This window comes from Oryctolagus cuniculus, chromosome 18 (assembly GCF_051225735.1).
Source record: "Oryctolagus cuniculus isolate XC-2025 breed Fujian yellow rabbit chromosome 18, ASM5122573v1, whole genome shotgun sequence".
Taxonomy (NCBI): Eukaryota; Metazoa; Chordata; class Mammalia; order Lagomorpha; family Leporidae; genus Oryctolagus; species Oryctolagus cuniculus.
This window is the reverse complement of record NC_142884.1, coordinates 1847564-1870473: the sequence shown is the minus strand read 5'-3', so window position 1 is coordinate 1870473 and position 22910 is coordinate 1847564. Positions and strand designations below refer to the sequence as shown.

The 22910-nt window shown below is 43.4% G+C and overlaps 1 protein-coding gene across 1 annotated transcript; it reads left to right on the top strand.

Annotated features, from left to right (window-relative positions):
• The first annotated feature begins 4191 nt into the window (after positions 1-4191).
• Positions 4192-9882, top strand: LOC100342086 (ubiquitin carboxyl-terminal hydrolase 29). Its single transcript, XM_089320096.1, is given in 4 exon segments — positions 4192-4261; positions 7361-7447; positions 7569-8963; positions 8966-9882. Coding segments are annotated over 4 exon segments (2469 nt in total).
• Positions 9883-22910: the final 13028 nt, after the last annotated feature.

The window sequence follows — 22910 nt, the reverse complement described above, 5'->3', positions numbered from 1 at the left end:
AAAACATCTAGTCATATTGCCTCTATTTTATAGCCCTGGAAACCCAGGTTCCTCCATATGCGTCCCAGCATCTTTTTTTTGTGTGTGTGTAATAGCCACAATCCTGCTTTCTTTAAGTGAGCTGACCCATCAAGACAAAAGTCTTCAGAACCTTTATGTTTATGTTCAGAGTCTTCTGGAAGAATCTGAAAGCACAGGAGCACCTGTACAGACACTGGAGTCATTGCTCGCTGCTGCCACTAGGTGGTGATAGGAACCAAGGCCGCTCAGGCTTGCACCCTGCCTTCCCCTCCCATTTAGGCCATTCTGAGCTCGCTTTGGAAGCTCCACTGAGGGGAAGGAGCTCTCCAGGAGTAGGTTTGAAGGTGACAGGGTGGCATAACAGGTCACCAGGTGTTTGTGGCAGGTGAGGGAAAAGGGGTGTCCAGATCATATTCTCAGGAATGTGGCTTCACAGCACATTGAGGACAGCAGGAGGAGCTGTTAACTGGAGCAGCTTCTACAGACTGATGAGCTACCCATGAGACTGTTGAAGATAAAAGACCCTTGAATATAAGCAGGGTGCTGAGACCAGACAACCAACATTCTCGGGTCTATAGCTACTACTTGAATTATTGAGTTTCAGGATCAATGCTTCTTCAGTCTTTCAAATTGATGTCAAAATGTGGTCCATGGTCATCTGTCAACTTGTAATTCCATCCACAACAAATTTTATGCTTTTGCAACACCGAACTTGTCCCTCAAGGATCGATTTTTATTCAGCTCCTGCCTCTGTACATGGAACTCCTTTTTCTGTCAATTTCTAAAGCTCATGTTCTATGTATACCTCACCATTTTTTTAAGTTATTTATTTGAAAAGCAGAGTTAGAGAGGGGAAGAGGGGAAAGAGAGAGAGAGGTCTTATATCTGCTGGTTCACTCCCCAAATGTATACAAAGGCCGGAGCTGGGCCGATCTAAAGCCAAGAGCCAGGAGCTTCTTCCGGGTCTTCCAGGTGGGTGCAGGGTCCCAAGGACTTGGGCCATCCTCTACTGCTTTCCCAGGCAATAGCAGAGATGGATTGGAAATCAGCAGCTGGGACTCCAACCAGTGCCCGTATGGGATGCGGCACTGCAGGCAGTGGCTTCACTCGCTACACCATGACAGGTGCCAGCCCCTGATCTAGCTCCCTGCTGATGTGCACAGGAAAGCAGTAGAAGATGGCTCAACTACTCAGGCCCCTGCCTCACATATAGGAACTCTGATGGAGTCCTAGGTTCCTGACTTTGGCCTGGCTCACCCCTAGCAATTGTGGCCATTTTAGGAGTGAAGCAGCACAAGAAAGATCTCCAGCTCTCTCTATCTGTAACTCTGCCTTTATACTAAAGAGATAAATCTTGGGCCAGCGCCATGGCTCACTTGCTTAATCCCCCGCTTGCCTGCCTGTCAAAAAATAAACAAAATAAATAAAGCAAGTTGCCCCACCCAAAATAAAGATTTATTTTGTTTATTTTGGGTGGGGGCAACTTGCTTTATTAAACAGAAATGGAATCTGTGTGGCATGGAAGGTGAGGTCCCTCCCTCCTTCCCTGCCTCTTTCCTTCCTTCCTAGCTTCCCTCCCCACTTCCCTCTCTCCTTCGCTGTTTATTTTTAAGCTTTTATTTAGTAAGCATAAATTTCCAAAGTGCAGTTTATAGATTACAATGGCTTCCCTGCCCCCAATAACTTCCCTCCCACTCGCACCCCTCCCATCTCCCGCTCCCTCTTCCATTCACATCAAGATTCATTTTCAATTATCTTTATAGACAGAAGGTCGTTTTAGTATCTATTAAGTAAAGATTTCATCAGTTTGTACCCACACGGAACATGAAGTGTAAACTACTGGTTCAGTACTAGTTATAGCGTTAATTCACATTGGGCAACACATTAATGACAGAGATCCCACATGGCCTAGCGGTTAGGATTCCTGGTTTTCACCCAGGCGGCCTGGCTTTGACTCCCGGTGTGGGAAGTTGAACAGAAATCTTTAAAAAATAATTTTTCAGAATACCAAAAACAATTCCATGGAGAATGTAATTCAGTTAAACACCTGGACAGAAGAGACACTCCATTCTTTATCTGTGATGTGCATTCAACACACTTGTATCTCAGCTCCCACACCACTTTGTTGTATATACTTGATAGCTAGTTGTTTAAAAATATTATTAGAGAAAAAGATAAGGCAAAGAGGAAAATATTTCATTCATATCTCTCCCATCAGTTATTATAAAACATCCTTAACATGTTAACATCATGACATATACACATCTCATTTTTTTTAGAAAAACACTTTTATTTGATTAAAAAGTACATGATTCCTATTAATTACATATTTCACCAAAGTGCGTAGACAGAAATAATCATCCTACTTCCCAAGAGTTCCTGTCTGTTAACAGTAAGCACATGAAATTCCAGGCCTCTACTATTTCGAGTTCATACAAAGCAAGCTGGAGGGATAGATGGATGAGCGCATGTAAATATTTGGAACAAGATGTCATTAACTGAATGGGAACTCCATGAGGTCAGGGATTTTCTCTGCTGTGTTCCCTGCTACATCCTCCACCTACTTTTAGCAAGGTCTCTCACCTGGGGCTTTGTTAGTATTGCGGCTGGATAACTCTTCAATGCACAGGGTGGGGATGGCAACAGCATCTTCCTCTGTGTTTTTGATGAAGCAGCGTCCCTGGCAAGAACACCCTTTCAGTGTGGCAGCCAAACCATCTCCACACATTACCAGATGGCCGCTCAAGGGCAACACTGCCACCAGCTCAGAACCACTGACCTAGAAAACATGTGGCACAAAAGAAAGGCTTGCTGAATGGATGAAGTGCTTGGAAAATCATTTAGGAGTAATTTTAAAAGTAAAGCAAACCCTGTGGCATAGCACATAAAGTGGCTGCCTGCAGTACCGGCATCCCATATGGACACCAGTTCAAGTCCTGCCTGTCCACTTCCCATCCAACTCTCTGCTATGGCCTGGGAAGGCAGTGAAAGATGGCCCAAGTCCTTGGGCCCCTGCACCCATGTGGGAGACCCAGAAGAAGCTCCTGGCTTTAGACAAGCTCAATTGTAGCTGATGTGGCCATCTGGGGATTGAACCAGCAGATGGAAGACCGAGCTCTCTCCTCTCCTCCCCTCCCCCTCTTCTTCTGCCTCTCTGTAACTCTGCCTTTCAAATAAAATATAAATCTTAACAAAAAGGGGTGGTGGCCGGTGCTTTAACACAGCAGGTTAAAGCCCTGGCCTGAGGCATTGACATCCCATATGGACGCTGGTTCTAGTCCTGGCTGCTCATCTTCTGATCCAGCTCTCTGCTGTGGCCTTGGAGAGAGAGCAGTAGAAGATGGCCCAAGTCCTTGGGCCCCTGCACCCACGTGGGAGACCTGGAGGAAGCTCCAGGCTCCTGGCTTCAGATCGGCTCAGCTCCAGCCATTGCAGCCCTCTGGCGAGTGAACCAGCGGATGGAAGACCTCTCTCTGTCTCTACCTCTCTATAGCTCTTTCAAATCAATACAATAAATCTTAAAACAAATTGAGGTAGCTGAGAAGTACACAAGGAGAAACACAAAGGAATAGGAGAATCCAGATCTGCTCTGTGCCCTCTACAATAATCCACACCCCGAGTCCAAGCATTTAGCTGACATGGGCCCACACCCGAGTTCAGAAAGGATGGGTGATCATGAGGAGCTGGGGTCGACCTGTCCATAGTAATCGAGTGAATTCCACGAGTTCAGCAGTAGCAAACAGGCAGAACCGTGTGTTGAGATTGCCATGCCAACCTTCAGGCCACATCAACTCCAGGAATTGGTGCTATGCCTGCGCAGAGCGACCCTCCGGTGACACTACCATCGCAGACTACATTTCCCTTAAGGTCCCATGGCGCGTCCTCCCGCAAGACCTGCTGGGAAAGCCGCTGCTTGCAGAAGACTTGTGGTGGCCTTTGCCGGGGATTCCATTTTCCTGTAGGGGGCAGGGGGTGAAAATGAAGATGCTCGAAGCCTGAGAGTGGAAGTCCCGACCCCTTTTAATTTCTCTTTCTCGCTCTTCAGTGGGCCCCTCCTTCGTCAGTGTCTGAGCCAGCCCCCTGTGCACCTTCCCCAGCGCGGGCAGCCACCCCTGCACGCCACTCTGCCGGCCCAGCCAGTGCCCGCGCGGCCAGCACCACACAGCAGCCATGTCCGGAGGCTCGGGCTGGCAGCCCCGGCAGGCGCGGGGTCTGGGCTCTAGAAGGCTGGGAAGCGGAGGTCCGCTTGTGCTCTGGGGATTTCTGTTCCCTTCCTCGCTGAGTGAGGAAAAGTTTTATATAGTTGTAAAGACCGAGAATGGAAAGCATGCTGCAAGGAAAAGATAAAATGACCACACCAGACTCAAGCGGGGTGACCACGAGGGCTGTAGTCAGCTGTTCCCATGTACTACAAGCGTGAGAAAGGCGCAAGTGGGCGTAGGGGTGGCCCGGCCATCCCACATGGGTGCCGGTTCTGGGCCCGGCCGCCCCGCTGCGCATCCGTCTACCTGTTGAGCTCAGTGCCTGGTCCGGCCTCCCGTGAGAGACCCCGATGGAGCCCCAGGGACCTGGGTGAGGCCCCGGTGTGGCCCTGGCTGAGGCCCGGTGTGGACCTGCCTCAGCCCAGCGGAGCCCTGGTTTTTAATTTTCTGTGACCTTGGATTCTGGCATCTCCAGAAGGGAACATGCATTAAAATGCAAATGATGACGGGCCAGCCTTGTAGTGCAGGGCAATAAACCTCTTCCTGTAACACTGGCATCCCATATGGGTGCTGGTTCAAGTCCTGGCCATTCTTAATGCCAATCCAACAAGCAAGCTGTAAACAACACATGATGAAGGCTACTCATCTTTTGGTATCATTTCGGGATGCAACTGGAGATCTCTACTCCTTATGACTCCCCCTTTCCTTAAATTTAAGATTCAGTGAGAAGAAATATCCCCTATGAAAAAACAAAGTCATTTCTCACAAACACAGTGATAGGAGGATGAAATACAGGGCCTCTGGGTTCATACTGTGGTCACTATGGGTACACAATGCAGGTGTTAGTATCTCTCAGAAAATTGAAGATGCATTAACTATTTGTTAAAGACTTACTTGTTTTTTATTTATTTTGAAAGAGTTACAGAGAGAGAGAGAGGTCTTCCATCAGCTGGTTCACTGCCCAAATGGCTGTGACAGCCGGAGCTGAGCTGTAGGGCTGTGTGAGAGCCATTCTTACCAGGGGAGGGAGAGATGTCTCCTCATTGTGGTTTGATTTGCATTTCCCTGATGGCTAGTGATCCTGAACATTTCTTCATGTGTCTGTTGGCCATTTGGATATCCTCTTTTGAAAATGTCAGTTTAAGCCCGTGGCCCATCTCTTAACTGGGCTGTGTGTTTTGTTGTGGTGCAGTTTTATGATCACAACAGTGCTGTTGTTGCAATCCCGTTTCACTTATGTGACACTAAGACCCAGGAAGCTTGAGTTTCAAGCTTCATGTTCCAAGAGCAGTAAATAAGAAACCAGTCTCTGACTTCTAGCAGCTGGAATGTATATTGTGTGATCATAGTGTATCCTCCTTGTTGCCTGTTTGTCAACAGAAAAAAAAAAAAAACAACAAGCAAACATGCTTAACGTTCTAGGTCTTTCAAATAAATAAATGAATTTTAAAATTCTAATTGTGGCAGAGCTCCAAAAATCTCCTCACCACCAAGACTGTGGCTGTATTAATCCAATCTATGTGATTGGGAAGGGCTGGATTTAGAAAGGTATTTGGAGGTAATCTCATTATCACACTGGATTTCCTCCTTGGTTTAATCAACTTTTAAGACATTGGAGGGGTCAGTGCCACAGCTCTCTAGGCTAATGCTCCGCCTGCAGCGCCAGCACCCTGAGTTCTAGTTCCGGTTGGAGCTCCGGATTCTCTGCTGGTTGCTCCTCTTCCAGTCCAGCTCTCTGCTGTGGCCTGGGAAGGCCGTGGAGGATGGCACAAGAGCTTGGGCCCTACACCTGCATAGGAGACCAGGAGGAAGCACCTGGCTGCTGGCTTCGGATCGGTTCAGCGTGCTGGCTGTAGCGGCAATTTGGGGGCTGAACCAATGGAAAAGGAAGACCTTTCTCTCTCTCTCTCTCTCTCTCTCTCTCTCTCTCGCTGTCTAACTGTGTATGTCAAAAATAAAAAATGAAGAAAAATTAAGAAAAAAAGGAAGTGAAAATTCATCAGGTGTATCTGAAAAAAATGTACAAAAAAAAGTCATTGGAGGGTGTTGGATTGCCATTTGCTTTCTTGTCTTTACAAACTTTTATATATTTGACAGGCACAGTTACAGAGAGAGGGAGAAACAGAGCTCCTCCATCCACTGGTTCTCTTCCCAGAGGGCCATGGGGGCCAGGGCTGGGGCAGGCTGAAGCCAGGAGCCCAGAGCCTCTTCCAGATCCCACACGTGGTGTGGGTGCAGGAGCCCAAACACTTGGGCCATCTTTTTCTCCCTTCTCAGGCCCACCAGCAGGGAGCTAGATTGGAAGTGGAGCAGCTGGGTCTCAAAGTGGCACCCATAAAGGATGCTGGTGTTGCATGTGGTGGTTTAACCCACTATGCCAAAACACTAGCCTCTGCATTTGCTTTCTACCAGATAGTGAAATCAAACAACAGAAGATGTGGTTGGGAATCCACTGGTGATGACATAAAACTCACTTTTTGAGATTTCCTATTTTTCTTTCAGCAGCCTTGGCACTCAGGATTCTACTTGCAGTGTGGCCACAGACAACTCTCCAAAGAGTCAATTCCCTTGAATTCTGACTCAAGTGTCTTTGGCCGGAACTGAGAATGGACAACAGGTAATATCTTTTTTTCTGTAGTTTCCTTTGAATTTTTTTTTCATTTGCTTTTTCTGACATCAGAATGTTGGAAAGACACAGACATTCTAGGCTGCTTAGAAAGACATAGGCAAATGGGTGAGGGGAGGGAGAAGAATTAAGAAAGTCATTTTAAATTTTCATTGCATTTGGAAGGCAGAGAGAGAGATCTTCCATCTACTGGTTCAGTCCTCAAATGCCTGCAACCATCAGGGCTGGGCCGGGCTAAAGCCAGGAGCCCAGAACTAGTGCACGTTTCCACACAGGTGGTAGAGTCCCAAATAATTGAACCTCACATGCTGCCTCGGAGGGTCTGCATTATGCTGTGTCTCTCTCTTCATGTTTCTCTTCGCCTACCCTCCTCAATTTTCCTGAAAAGCTCACCATCTTAATTCTGTTTTCATACTCCTTGCATGAAATGGCTGCTTGCATGCTCAGCATTTACTCAAGTCCCCACTGTAGCTACATTTCTATTAAAATGTCCGTGTGTCTTTTTCTTTAGGGTACATGTGTTGTATTTGTAAACAAAGAACATCCCCTCACAAAGTGCATGGTTTTGTGCAGACGTCGAAGAAGAGGACTGGACCTAGTAAGTTGAAAGAACCCATCACAGAAACAGTGGAAAGGGAAAAGGATATTCAACTGATTTTCATGTTTGAAGGTGGAAAACCTACATATAAGAGGTTTTTCCCTAGACATTAATATTCTAGAATGTTTTAGTCATTATGGAGAAAGACAAAATGGCCTGTATCTGACTTTCTCGGAAAAAACCTTGTGTCTTGGCAAACTATCTTGCACACATACTGAACGGTTGCAGATCTTGCTGGACATCATTCGTCAGAACAAACATCAGTGGCCCATTAAATCGGAAAGTTATTGGGGTGTCATGGAGAGCATGAATGGGTACACAGAGCCTGACCAAACTCCATCTTCCAATGTATGTCGTGAACCAAGTGCTGAGACCTTCACTACAGAAGAAGGAAGTGGAAAAACGTTCCCCCAGCAGTTGCTGGGCAAATCGCCAATACTTGCCAAACAAGGGTTACCAGAAAAGAAAGATAGGAAGAGAAAAACAACACTGTCGTCCAGTCTAGATACGGATGAAGGCTTCCTGGAAGAAAATGAGAGTGTGCCAAGCAAGAAATTCAAGAAAGATTCCTTGAAAGATCTAGAAAAGGATGGAAGTTCAAAACATGGACCTTCCCTCAGGACCGCCTCTCCTGGAAATTCTCCCCTGGATGAGACTGTTCTTTCTCCTCAGAGTGTGTCTGACAAAAGTCTGCTATTGCCATCGGTACCAGAACGAGCCCAGGACGACCCACAACACGATCAAGACCAATTGTGCCTTGACTCTCACCCAGAGCAACTGCAGCAGGGCTTCCCCAATTTGGGAAACACCTGTTACATGAACTCAATTTTACAGTCACTCTATGCAATTCCATCATTTGCTGATGGCTTACTAGGACAAGGTATTCCATGGGAGAACATTCCTTCTGACGTGCTTATCATGCCTTTAAGTATGTTGCTTGCTTTGAAAGATATTTGTAATCTAGAGACTAGCCAAGACCTACTCAGAGATATTAAAAATGCTATCTCAGCTGTTGCAGAAATATTCTCGGGCAACATGCAGAACGATGCTCATGAATTCTTATGTCAGTGTTTAGACCAGCTGAAAAGTGATTTTGAAAAAGTAAACACCATTTGGAAAACGAGGAGGGAGGCTGGAGATGAAAATTCACCTCCAGAGTTGCTTGCTGGTGATGCTGCCACCAAAGTGTTTGTTTGTCCAGTTGCTTCCAATTTTGAATTTGAATTGCAGGACTACGTGATTTGCAAAGCCTGTGGTCAAGTTCCTGTCATGATAGAGCCTGGTAATTGTTTCTCTGTCAACCTACACCCAAAACCAAAAGCATCTCCTTTGTCCCTTCAAAATTGTTTTGATCTTTTCTTTACAACAGAAGAATGTGAGCGCCTCTGTGAAATGTGTAACCACAAGAAGGCTGTGGTGATGCAGAAATTTGGCAGGCTACCCAGAGTCTTCATTGTTCATCTGAAATGCTACAGTTTGAGTGACACTTACGCGCTAATGAAGGATGACCAACAAGTTTTATTCCCAAATATTTGAGTTTATCCTCTAATTGCAATGAAGACACCAGACCACCACTTCCCTTGGATAGTAATGCACCTGTGTTGGACCCCGAAGTACTGAACCTCACCCAAGAGGTTATTTCTGAGAGAGTCAGCCCATGCACATCATCTGTGAAGCTGACCTGGCAATCCAGTGACTCTTCAGTTCTGCATGTGGCACCAGACGAAGATGCTGAACAAAACACACCTCAGAGAATTTGGGAAGCCAGGCCAAAGGAGCAGCAGCAGAGTGACCTAGCAAGTGGCTCAAATCTGGAGTCCAAACTGGGCAACGCAAGAGATAGGGAAGTCAGAGAAATGGAGATGCTGGCAGCTGCCTCAGTGATGGATCAGGGAGACATCTCTCTTCTTATGAACTGTGAAGATGAAAGTAATCCTATAAACAACCCAGACAGAGGACTTGAAGAAGTTTGTTGTCAAGAGGAGCCTGAAAATCCAGAACCCAAGGACGATGAGAAAACCAGTACATTGGTAGAGTTAGATTTTGATCATGTTAGTGAGTCTTCAAAAGATCTTTGTGACTACGAAAAACACAAGATTTCAGAAGGATTGAGAGGCGTGGTTGAGCAGCTGCACGAATCTGTTACCAAAGACATCGTGGGCATGGAGAAAACCATAGCTAAAGTCAAGGAACCAAAAGGAAGCATGCAAATGGGAGATGCTCTTCATTCTTACCGACTGATCAGCGTCATCAGCCACATAGGGAACTCCCCGTGTGCAGGCCATTACATCAGCGACGTGTATGACTTTCAGAAGCAGGCCTGGTTCACGTATAGTGATCTGAGGGTGGCAGAAATCCCAGAGGCCATGGTGCAGGAGGCAAGGCTGCACAGTGGGTACATCTTTTTTTACATGCACAATGACATTTTTTTTTGACTCTTGAGGTTAACTTTATTTTAGTTCTGTATAAAATTAAAGATCTTAAAAAAGGCGGTACTCATTTCATGAGACAATTTTTTTTCTCCAATCTATAGTTGTTTTAATTTTATATCTGTCAAATTAGAATTAATGTTGGAAATTATTTAAACAATTTTATATGGCATGCTATTGTCAAAACCATAACTTTGTAATTCACTTTGCAACTATAAAGTAAAAAGTTTGTTCCAAAAGCTTTTTGTTTTCAATAGAGTGCACTGCCATTTAAGATGTAACATCATTCTTTAAACTTTATTTATTTATTTACTTATTTATTTATTTCTGAGAAGCAGCGAGACAGAGAGCCCCCATCCGCTGGTTCTCTTGCCAAATTCCTGCAATTGCTTGGGGGCCAGAGCTGAGAGCTGGGAACTCAATCCAGGTCTCCAACCTAGATGGCAGAAACCCAATAACTTGAGCCATCACCACTACTTCGGGAAATCAATATTAGCAGGAAGCTGGAATCAGGAGCTGAAGTCAGGGATTAAACCACAGTACTTTGATGTGGGTTGCAGGAACCCCAATCGGCATCTTAATAGCTACGCCAAATGCCCACTCCAAAATGTAACATAGATCTTTTCTCAATGTTCAAATTATAAAGATATCAACTATCAATTTTATGTTGATAGCTTCAATCTTATTGTATTATTTACATGACAAGTAACTTCCTATTTTCCTTTCTAATTAAAATTTCTAAAAATTTTACTTTTCTCTAGGAGAGTTACTTATTTTCAACATTAATAGATGAATTTTTTTTCAAACATTTTCTATCTAGTGTGTTCCTAAAGACCAATAAAATGTTTTAGGGAAGGCTATTTGTGCTTTGAGCCAAATAGCCTAGGGTGGCATTTTGTAGACTCTTGAGACCAGAGATGTTATCTGGTCCTACTTCTTTTGTCATGCACTCTCATCCTCCATCCCCATCCCCAACGCATGCATTGTGGATGAGGAAACTGAGGCTCAAAGAGATGCGATTACACCTCCAAGACTATAGTTCAGCTGATGACTAGGCTCTGTTTTCTGACTTCTGGTCTAGTGATTTTCTGTTATACCCACTCAACAATCTATATGTTCCCAGACGTAGGGAGATGGGCTAGAACTAACAATCAAAAGAAAAATACTAAGCAGACATAAACAATGAAAGGCTTAACAGAAGGTGTCTTTTCCAGTACACTTGACACCAGAGTTAGATACTTAATTCAAAGATCAAGAAATCATGACAGAGGAAATTTTTTTATGTGTGGATCACCTGATTTGTAATGTCACATTGTTTTTCCTGCATTAACCACATCCAAATTGCACCTGATGTGAGTCTCTGTAAACCAACTGAGGACATAAAGAGCTTGGAAAGCAGCCTCTGTGCAGACCTCACTCTTTTAATGACCTTCTCCCCATCAAGTCTTTGACATTTATTTCACACACACCTAATTTGACAGACATTTTTGGTGTGTTTAAAAATTCAGCTTTGTTGAATCTTTTAAATCATCCCATTTTGTTTTCATAGAATCAGCAACTCTTTTTTTTAACCATCATATTTTTGAGTTCACTAAACATTAAATTATGTTTATGTAAGCAGTGTAAACAGGCTTGGGAAAAAAATGCAGCTGACTTGGGAAGGTATATGAGGTATACCACAACTCGGGGGAGCAGAGGTGCCCATTTGTGCTGGAGAGTTGAGCAGTCAGTGTCCACCATATTGGGTGTGCTGTGGACACCACTCAATAGATTTGAAAAGAGAGAGAAGGAACGTGTCCAGGGTAAGTGGCAGTCTACTCAGAGAACCTCTAGGGTCCTTTGGGAGAAACTGCTAGAGTCAGAAAAGTGAAGATGCACAGCAGAAGAAGTGGCTTCATCAGAGTGTCTGCATTGCATTCTCCATGCATAATCTTTCCTTTCGTCCCAGAGAGAAGCCGACCTGGAGGCAGGAGAATGGGAACTTCGTTCTCTACTTGCTTTCTCCATCCCTAGCTTAAGAATGCCAGCCCCACCCTACCTAGAAGCAGGGCCAGCAAATCATTCTTACACCATGCACATTCATCACAGCTGTTTGGTGAAAGCAGTGACCACTGTCCAACCAAAGAGTCACCCTCAGATGCAGTTTTGGGTGACCTGCTGCCCAGTTAGGGATGCTTGGGGCTGTAGCCATGATTTCTCAGGAAGCTAATCTGCTCCTGGCTGAAAGTCATGGAAAGTCTGCTTTCTTAGGTTATACTGCTTAAAATGCAAATGGTTTCAAAATGGATCCAATTAAATTCTTGGATTAAGAACCTATACCTGGGGCTGGTGCTGTGGCATAGAGGGTAAAGCCGCTGCCTGCAGTGCTGGCATCCCATATGAGTGCCGGTTCAAGTCCTGGCTGTTCCACTTCTGATCCAGTTTTCTGCTGTAGCCTCAGAAAGCAGTGGAATATGGCCCAAGTCCTTAGGCCCCTGCACCTGCATAGGAGACCTGGAGGAAGTTCCTGGTTCCTGGCTTCGGAGCTCTGGCTGTTGCGACCATTTGAGGAATGAACCAGCGGATGGAAGACTTCTCTCTCGCTGCCTCTGCCTTTCTGTAACTCTGCCTTTCAAAAAAAGAAATAAATCTTAAAAATAAAAAATAAAAAAGAACCTATGCTTGGTTTTTAAAATTATCAGTGCACTAAGTCTCATTCCTAAATAATGAATGAACAACTTTTTCTCTTTCTTGAAATGTCTGAATATAGTATTTTTTTTAACTTTTATTTAATGAATATAAATTTCCAAAGTACGATTTATGGATTACAATGGCTTCCCCCCCATACCGTCCCTCCCACCCACAACCCTCCACTTTCCCACTCCCTCTCCCCTTCCATTCACATCAAGATTCATTTTCAATTATCTTAATATACAGAAGATCAGCTTAGTATACATTAAGTAAGGATTTCAGCAGTTTGCTCCCACACAGAAACATAAAGTGAAAAATAATAGATGATTTTTTTTAAATGATGATGAAATCAGATCAGACCTATTGTCATGTTTAATCCCAGTGAGAGTCAAGTTGGGAGTTGATAATTTCTTTCTTTTTTTTTTTTTTTTTACAGAGGATCAGTTTAGTATGCATTAAGTAAAGATTTCAACAGTTTGCACCCCCATAGAAACACAAAGTGAAATATATTGTTTGAGTACTCGTTATAACATTAAATCTCAATGCACAGCACATTAAGGACAGAGATCCTACATGAGGAGTAAGTGCACAGTGACTCCTGTTGTTGACTTTACCAATTGACACTCCTGTCTATGGCATCAGTAATCTCCCTATGCTCCAGTCATGAGTTTCCAAGGCTATGGAAGCCCTCTGAGTTCTCCGATTCTTATCTTGTTTAGACAAGGTCATAGTCAAAGTGGAGGTTCTCTCCTCCCTTCAGAGAAAGGTACCTCCTTCTTTGAAGACATGTTCTTTCCACTTGGATCTCACTCACAGAGATCTTTTGCCAGAGTGTCTTGGCTTTCCATGCCTGAAATACTCTCATGGGCTTTTCAGCCAGATCCGAATGCCTTTAGGGCTGATTCTGAGGCCAGAGTTCTATTTAGGACATCTGCCATTCTATGAGTCTGCTGAGTATCTCACTTCCCATGTTGGATCACTCTCCCCCTTATTTATTCTATTGGTTAGTGTTAGCAGGTACTAGACTTGTTTATGTGCTCCCTTTGACTCTTAGTCCTTTCATTCTGATCAATTGTGAACTGAAATTGATCACTTGGACTAGTGAGATGGCATTGGTACATGCCACCTTGATGGGATTGAATTGGAATCCCCTGGTATGTTTCTAACTCTACCATTTGGGGCAAGTCAGCTTGAGCATGTCCCAAATTATACATCTCTTCCCTCTCTTATTCCCACTCTTATGTTTAACAGGGATCACATTTCAGTTAATTTTCAACACTTAAGAATAACTGTGTATTAATTACAGAATTAAACCAGTCATATTAAGTAGAACAGACAAAAAAACTACTAAGAGGGATAATGTATTAAGTTGTCCATTAGCAGTCAGGGCTATGCTGATCAAGTCACCATTTCCCATAGTGTCCATTTCACTTCAGGAGGTTTCCTTTTTGGTGTTCAGTCAGTTGTCACCGATCAGGGAGAACATATGGTATTTGTCCCTTTGGGATTGGCTTATTTTACTCAGCATGATGTGTTCCAGATTCCTCCATTTTGTTGCAAATGACTGGATTTCGTTGTTTCTTACTGCGGTATAGTATTCTAAAGAGTACATATCCCATAATTTCTTTATCCAGTCTACCGTTGATGGGCATTTAGGTTGGTTCCAGGTCTTGGCTATTGTGAATTGAGCTGCAATAAACATTAGGCTGCAGACCACTATTTGTTTGCCAATTTAAATTCCTTTGGGTAAATTCCAAGGAGTGGGATGGCTGGGTCGAATGGTAGGGTTATCTTCAGGTTTCTGAGGAATCTCCAGACTGACTTCCATAGTGGCTTGACCAGATTGCATTCCCACCAACAGTGGGTTAGTGTCCCTTTTTCCCCACATCCTCGCCAGCATCTGTTGTTGGTAGATTTCTGTATGTGAGCCATTCTAACCGGGGTGAGGTGAAACCTCATTGTGCTTTTGATTTGCATTTCCCTGATTGCTAATGACCTTGAACATTTTTTCATGTGCCTGTTGGCCATTTGGATTTCCTCTTTTGAAAAATGTCTATTGAGGTCCTTGGCCCATCTCTTAAGTGGGTTGTTGGTTTTGTTTTTGTGGAGTTTCTTGCTCTCTTTGTAGATTCTGGTTATTAACCCTTTATCTGTTGCATAGTTTGCAAATATTTTTTCCCATTCTGTCAGTTGTCTCTTCACTCTCCTGACTGTTTCTTTTGCAGTACAGAAACTTCTCAATTTGATGCAATCCCAATAGTTGATTTTGGCTTTGACTGCCTGTGCCTCCCGGGTGTTTTCCAGAAACTCTTTGCCTGTGCCAATATCTTGAAGGGTTTCTCCAATGTTCTCTAATAACTTGATGGTGTCATGTCATAGATTTAGGTCTTTAATCCATGTTGAGTGGATTTTTGTGTAAGGTGTAAGGTAGGGGTCTTGCTTCATGCTTCTGCACATGGAAATCCAATTTTCCCAGCACCATTTATTGAATAGACTGTCCTTGCTCCAGGAATTAGTTTTAGATCCTTGATCAAATATAAGTTGGCTGTAGATGTTTGGGTTGATTTCTGGAATTTCAATTCTGTTCCATTGGTCTATCCATCTGTTTCTGTACCAGTACCATGCTGTTTTGATTACAACTGCCCTGTAGTATGTCCTGAAATCTGGTATTCTGATGCCTCCGGCTTTGTTTTTGTTGTACAAGATTGCTTTAGCTATTCGAGGTCTCTTGTGCCTCCATATGAATTTCAGCACCATTTTTTCCAGATCTGAGAAGAAGGTCTTCGGTATCTTGATTGGTATTGCATTGAATTTATAAATTGCTTTTGGGAGAATGGACATTTTGATGATATTGATTCTTCTAATCAATGAACATGGAAGATTTTTCCATTTCTTGGTATCCTCTTCTATTTCTTTCTTTAAGGTTTTGTAATTTTCATTGTAGAGATCTTTAACGTCCTTGGTTAAGTTTATTCCAAGGTATTTGATTGTTTTTGTAGCTATTTGAATGCGATTGATCTTAGCAGTTCTTTCTCAGCCATGGCATTGTCTGTGTATACAAAGGCTGTTGATTTTTGTGCATTGATTTTATACCCTGCTACTTTGCCAAACTCTTCTATGAGTTCCAATAGTCTCTTAGTAGAGTTCTTTGGGTCCCCTAAATAAAGAATCATGTCATCTGCAAAGAGGGATAGTTTGAGTTCTTCCTTCCAGATTTGTATCCCTTTAATTTCTTTTTCTTGCCTAATAGCTCTGGCTAGACCCTCCAGAACTATATTGAATAGCAGTGGTGAGAGTGGACATCCCTGTCTGGTACCAGATCTCAGTGGAAATGCTTCCAACTTTTCCCCATTCAATAGGATGTTGGCCGTGGGTTTTTCATATATTGCTTTGATTGTATTGAGGAATGTTCCTTCCATACCCAGTTTGCTTAGAGTTTTCATCATGAAAGGATGTTGTATTTTATCAAATGCTTTCTCGGCATCTATTGAGATAATCATATGGTTTTTCTTCTGCAGTCTGTTAATGTGGTGTATCACATTGATTGTCTTGTGCACATTAAACCATCCCTGCATACCAGGGATAAATCCCATTTGGTCTGGGTGGATGATCTTTCTGATCTGTTGTTGCATTCTATTGGCAAGAATTTTATTGAGGATTTTTGCATCTATGTTCATCAGGGATATTGGTCTGTAATTCTCTTTCAGTGCTGCATCTTTTTCCGGCTTAGGAATTAAGGTGATGCTGGCTTCATAGAAAGAATTTGGGAGGATTCCCTCTTCTTCGATTGTTCTGAATAGTTTGAGAAGAAATGGGATTAGTTCTTCTTTAAATGTCTGGTAGAATTCAGCAGTGAATCCATCTGGTCCTGGGCTTTTCTTTGTTGGGAGGGCCTTTATTACTGTTTCAATTTCTGTCTCAGTTATGGGTCTGTTTAGGTTTTCTATGTCTTCCTGGTTCAATTTAGGTAGGTTGCATGTGTCCAGGAATCTATCCATTTCTGATAGGTTTCCCTGTTTGCTGGCATACAAGTCCTTGTAGTAATTTCTGATGATTCTTTTTATTTCTGTGGTGTCTGTTGCTACGTTTCCTTTTTCATCTCTGATTTTATTGATTTGGATCTTTTCTCTTCTTTTTTTAGTTAGTTGGGCCAATGGGGTGTCAATTTTGTTTATTTTTTCAAAAAACCAACTACTCGTTTGGCTGATTTTTTGGAATATTTTTCTTGATTCAATCCTGTTAATTTCTTCTCTGATTTTAATTATTTCTCTTCTCCTACTAGATTTGGGTCTGGTTTGCTGTAGGTTTTCTAGATCCTTGAGGTGAATTGAAAGCTCATCTATTTGGTGCCTTTCCAATTTCTTGATGTAGGCACCTATTGATATAAACTTTCCTCTTAACACTGCTTTTGCTGTATCCCATAAGTTTTAGTATGTTGTGCTGTTATCCTCATTTACTTCCAGAAAAATTTTGATTTCTCTTTTAATTTCTTCTATGACCCATTGTTCATTCAGGAGCATGTTGTTCAATCTCCATGTGTTTGCATATGCTCTAGGGATTCCTGAGTTGCTAATTTCCAACTTCATTCCTTTATGGTCTGTGAAGCTGCATGGTATGATTGTAATTCTTTTGAATTTGCTGAGACTTGCTTTATGGCCTAGTATGTGGTCAATCCTAGAGAAGGTTCCATGTACTGCTGAGAAGAATGTAAAATCTTTAGCTGTAGGATTGAAAGTTCTGTATATATCTGTTAGATCCATTTGGGCTATAGTGTCGTTTAAATCTACTGTATCCTTGTTGATCTTCTGTCCTATTGATCTGTCTATTTCTGAGAGTGGAGTATTGAAGTCCCCCAGTACTATTGTTGGGGTCTAAGTCTCCCTTTAAGTCCGTTAACAAATCTTTTAGATAAACCGGTGACCTGTAGTTAGGTGCATATACATTGATAATTGTTATATCTTCCTGTTGAATTGATCCCTTAATCATTATGTAGTGTCCCTCTTTGTCTCTCTTAATGGTTTTTGTGGTAAAGTTTATGGTGTCTGATATTAAGATGGCTACGCCTGCTCTTTTTTCATTTCTGTTGGCATGGTATATCTTTTTCCATCCTTTTACTTTCAGTCTGTATGGATCTTTGTTGGAAAGATGTGTTTCTTGTAAGCAGCAAATAGATGGGTTTTGTTCCTTAACCTAATCAGCCAATTGGTGTCTTTTAACTGGACAGTTCAGGCCATTCACGTTCAATGTGACTAATGATAAGTGGTAACTTTGCCCTGCCATTTGCCAAAGATAAGTTCTAATATATGCTTTGAATTCCCTGTGATCTTTTGCTGTGAGGTTTCTTTCCTTGGTTTCCTTCCTTTACCTTCTTTCATATTGATGACCGTGTTTCTTTGTTTCTGTGTGTAACACATCTTTAAGCATCTTTTGCAGGGCTGGACAAGTGGCAACAAATTCTTTCAATTTCTGTTTGCTATGAAAAGTCTTTATTTCACCTTCATTCACAAATGATAGCTTTGCAGGATATAATATTCTGGGCTGGCAGTTGTTCTCTCTTAGTACCTGGGCTATATCTCGCCATTCCCTCCTAGCTTGTAGAGTTTCTGATGAGAAGTCAGCTGTGAGTCTGATTGGAGATCCTCTGAGAGTAATCTGACGTTTCTCTCTTGCACATTTTAGGATCTTTTCTTTATGTTTCACTGTGGTAAGTTTAATTACAACGTGTCGTGGTGAGGATCTCTTTTGGTCGTGTTTATTAGGGGTTCTGTGAGCTTCCTGTACCAGGATTTCTCTGTCCTTCTCCAAACCTGGGAAATTTTCTGCTAATATCTCGCTAAAAAGGCCTTCTAATCCTTTCTCCCTCTCCATGCCTTCAGGAACTCCTAGAACCCGAATGTTGGGTTTTTTAATAGTATCCTGAAGATTCCCGACAATATGTTTTAGATTTCTAATTTCCTCTTCTTTTCTTTGGTCTGACTGTATCCTTTCCTGTTCTCTGTCTTCTAAGTCCGATATTCTCTCTTCTGCTTCACCCATTCTGTTTGTAAGGCTCTCTATTGTGTTTTTCATTTGATCTATTGAATTCTTCACTTCAGTCACTATCCCCGTTTCCTGTTGTACTAGTTGTTTCGTTTCATTTTGATTCCTCCTTAATATTTCATTTTCACGAGAGAGATTTTCTATCTTGTCCATTAAGGATTTCTGTAGTTCAAGAATTTGTTTTTGAGAACTTCTTAATGTTCTTATCAATTTTTTGACATCTGCTTCTTGCATTTCTTCTATGTCATCATCTTCATAATCTTGAATTGGGGTGTCTTTTTCATTTGAGGGTGTCATGGTGACTTCCTTGTTTTTATTACCTTGGTTTTTGCATTTGTTATTTGGCATATTGGAGATATTTGTTTTCTTCACTGTGGTGCTTTTTCTTGTTATACTATGACTCTAGATTAAGTGGACTATCTGTTTTTGATGGAGCCTTAGGGCTTGAGATGGGTGTGGCCTGAGAGCTCTGTTTGGTGTGCCAAAGGTGACACTCCCAATTTAGGCGTGGTAAACCTCTCTCTCTCTCTCTCTCTCTTTCTTTTTTTTTTTGATTCAAAAGGGAAGTTATTCTGCACAGCTGAACGAAGTTGGGGGTAGTTAGCAGGCAAATGATATACCCACAGGAGCCAGGGATTGGAAGCTCTTTCCCAAGGGCCACAGAGGGAATCTGTTCAGCCCTCAGAGTGGGCTCAAATTCTCCTTCAGTCTCCCACTGGGTTGCCAAAGTTACGGAATTGTAGCGTCTCTGGAGAGTGCTCACGTGAATTCCATGAGTTCTCTCCCCGACCGTCTCTTTTTTCACAGTCTCAGTTCAGTAGCACCACAAATTTACTAGGTCCTAATCTCCTGTTAATTCGCCCCGCCCAGAGTCAGGTTTTTCTGCTAGGCTCAGGGCCGGTGCAGACCTGAGGTCGCTCTGCTTATGACATATGTCCAAGATGGCGCCTGCTCTTTGTCTTACTCACCCTTGAGAGGTGAGCGGAGAGAGAGAAAACCGTGTCCGTACCAGTCACCTTTTTTTTTTCCTCTCTCTCTCTTCCAGGTAGCCTGGTGAAGTTCCCCCACCGGGGGTCGTTCCCTCTAGTCTCCTCTCTCCGCTAGCCTGCCGGTGTCTCGGGCTATTGAGGTTCGGCTCACCTCGCGTTCCAGCGATGGTGTGTTGAGTCTGCCGCTGGTGTCCCGAACTGTGGGCTCCCACGATCTCCACGCAGGTCCGCTCCACTTCCAGCACCGATGTGTGGACTCTGAGCCCTGGACGTACCAAGCCTGCCCGCTGTTGTCTGTGTGGCACGCACTCCCCTTTGAGCACTGGCGCGCAGACCCTGCGGCTTCCGCGGCTTGGTCCCGCGGCTCGGTCCCACGGCTCAGCTTCCGCGCGGTGGGCGACCTTATGCTCCCAGTAGGTCCTCCGATTCATGGCCACTCGATCCAGAAGAGTTTCCTCTGCAATATTTTCCTGGTTCTTTTTTCTGAGGCTACAGTAACTCCCCTTTTATTAAACTAAATTTTCCCGGACTATCGGCGCGTGCCCTCACTATTCCGCCATCTTGGCTCTGCCCAACAAGGACATTTTTGAGGCACTTGTGAGCAAGGCAGAGAAGTCCCAGCTAACCAGCTAACAGGAAGAGGTGTTCCTTCCAGGAGAATAAGAGGGCTCCTTGAAGACACAAGGAGTTCAGGACAAAGATCGGGGGCTGGTCTTGTGGTGCGAATGCCAGGCTGGTGGAGTGGCACAGCTGCTTCAGCCACCCCTTGGGAAGCACGTAGCCTGTCCTGGAGTGCCAGTTTGAGGTCCAATACCTCTGCTTCTGATCCAGCATTCTTACTAATGTGCGCGGGAAAGCAACAGAAGACGGCCTGCGTCCTTGAGCCTCTGCCACACACGTGGGAGACCACAGTGGAGTTCCTGGCTCCTGGCTTCAGCATGGCCCAGCCCTGGCTGTTGGGGCCATTTGGGGAGTGAGCCAGTGGATGAAAGATCGCTCTCGTTCTCTCTGTTGTGCCTTTTACATCAATAAATCGTCTTATATAAAATAAGATGGAAGATCCACAAGACTCATACATAACTCAGGCTAGGTTGCATGATTCTCTCCTACAAGATTAAAATGGCACTTGTCATGTTCTAATGCAGTCGTTTTCCAAGTGTTGCTGTACAATCAATGTCACAGCAGCAAAGAGGATCTGATCAGAAATGACAATTTTGAGACCTCTCCAATCCAACTGACTCAGAAACTGCAAATGTGGACCAGAAATCTGATGGACACTATGATGCCCATGAACTTTTGAGAAGCACAATCATAGTGTGTAGAGTACCTAGGGTTTATTTTGCTGATGCTGCTGCTGGGGTGTGTGTGTGTGTGTGTGTCTGTGTGTGTGTCTGTGTGTGTGTATTTATTTAAAGGATGTTAATTACAATTTTAAGCTTCTTGAACTCACATATGTCTGTTTTGTAAGCTTATTGAAATAAATACCCAAACAATGCAAGTACCATTAACTGGCTTCCACGTGTGTTTGTAACTCCTCACTGGAACAATTTGCTACCTAGCAAGCAACTGTATTTCCATATCCTCCCAGGAGCTGCAAGGTAGAACTTCAGGCTTACATGAGCAATGCAGTTAATGATATGATGAGGACAGGCACTGTGGCTCAGTGGGTTAAGACACTGCTTGGGGTGTTTGCATCCCCTCTTGGAGTTCCCGGGATTGAATGCCACCTCTGCTTCTGAGTCAGCTTCCTGCTAATACACATTCTGGGAGACAGTAGATACTGGCTCAAGGACTTGGGTTCCTGCCACCCACGTAAGAGAACTGGATGGATGTCCTGCCTCCTGGCTTCAGCCTGGCCCAGCCTCAGCAGCAGTAGGCATCTGGGGAGTGAATCAATAGAAAGAGGATCAATCCATCTCTCTCCCTCCTTCCCTCCCTCCTCTCTTCCTTCCTCTAGTCCCTCACACACATCACTTTACCTTTTGAATAAATAAATTAAAACTGGCGGGAGCCACAGAGTCTGAGCGTCAGTGCGGGAAGGGGAGTCGAAGCAGCATCAGCAAAACACACACACACACACACAGACACCAGCGGGGAGAGGAGGGATGCCCATGGCTCCAAGTCCACACATCGGCGCTGGAAGCGGAGGTGAGCTCAGTATCTGGAAACATTGGCAGGGAAAAAACGGACAGAATTTTAGAGGGAAGCGGGCTTTGAAGCCGGAAAGTTCAAAAGACTGACTACAGGAGAGAAGGAAAAAAAAAGTGGGGGCGTACTGGTACAGACAAGTTCCTCCTGGCCAACCTTGCAAAGGGGAGCAAGAGCCAAAGAGCTGGGATATACATAATAAAAGGGGAGAGTTAAGGCTACAATTCAGTAGCCTGGGCAACTCAGTGGTGTCCGCAGGAGAAATGGAGCCTGCACAGACTCTTTGGGTAGAAGCCAGAGATCGGAAGCTAAACACCATCCATTCTGCTCAGCCTTGCAGTATTACTTACCTCCTGAATAAAAAAAAAATAAGAGAAAATAAAAGAATAAATAAATAAATAAAGAGAGATTTACCACGCATAACCTGAGGGTGTCACCTTTGCACACCTGTAACCCTGAAAAACCAAGCAGAGCTCTCTGGCCACACCCATCTCAAGCCTCCAAGGCTCCTCCAACAGCAGGCAGTCCACTTAACACAGACATAGTATAAAAAAAAAAAACACCTAACAATGAGGGAAAAAGAATTAACCATGCCAAGCAATAAACACAGAAATTGAGGGAAGAAGATCAATGATGACACTATGACACCTCCAAATAAAGAAAACAGCCCAAGCCAAGATTATGAAGATGATGAGATAGAAGAAATGCAAGATATGGATTTCAAAAAATTTGTGATAAGAACATTTAGAAGTTTTCAAAAGCAAATCCTTGAACTACAGAAATCCTTATTGGACAGGATTGAAAATCTCTCATGAAAATGAAATTTTAAGGAAGAATCAAAATGAAATGCAGAAACTAGTAGAACAGGAAAGTGTGATAGTGAAGAGAAATCAAAATGAAATGAAGAGCTCAATAGATCAAATGACAAACACATTAGAAAGCCTTAAAAACAGAATGGGTGAAGCAGAAGAGAGAATATCGGACTTAGAAGATAGAGCACAGGAAAACATACAGTCAAACCAAAGAAAAGAAGAGGAAATTAGAAATCTAAAAATTATTGTTGGGAATCTACAGGATACTATTAAAAAAACCAACATTCGCGTTCTAGGAGTTCCTGAAGGCATGGAGAGAGAGAAAGGATTAGAAGGCCTTTGTAGTGAGATACTAGCAGAGAACTTTCCAGGTTTG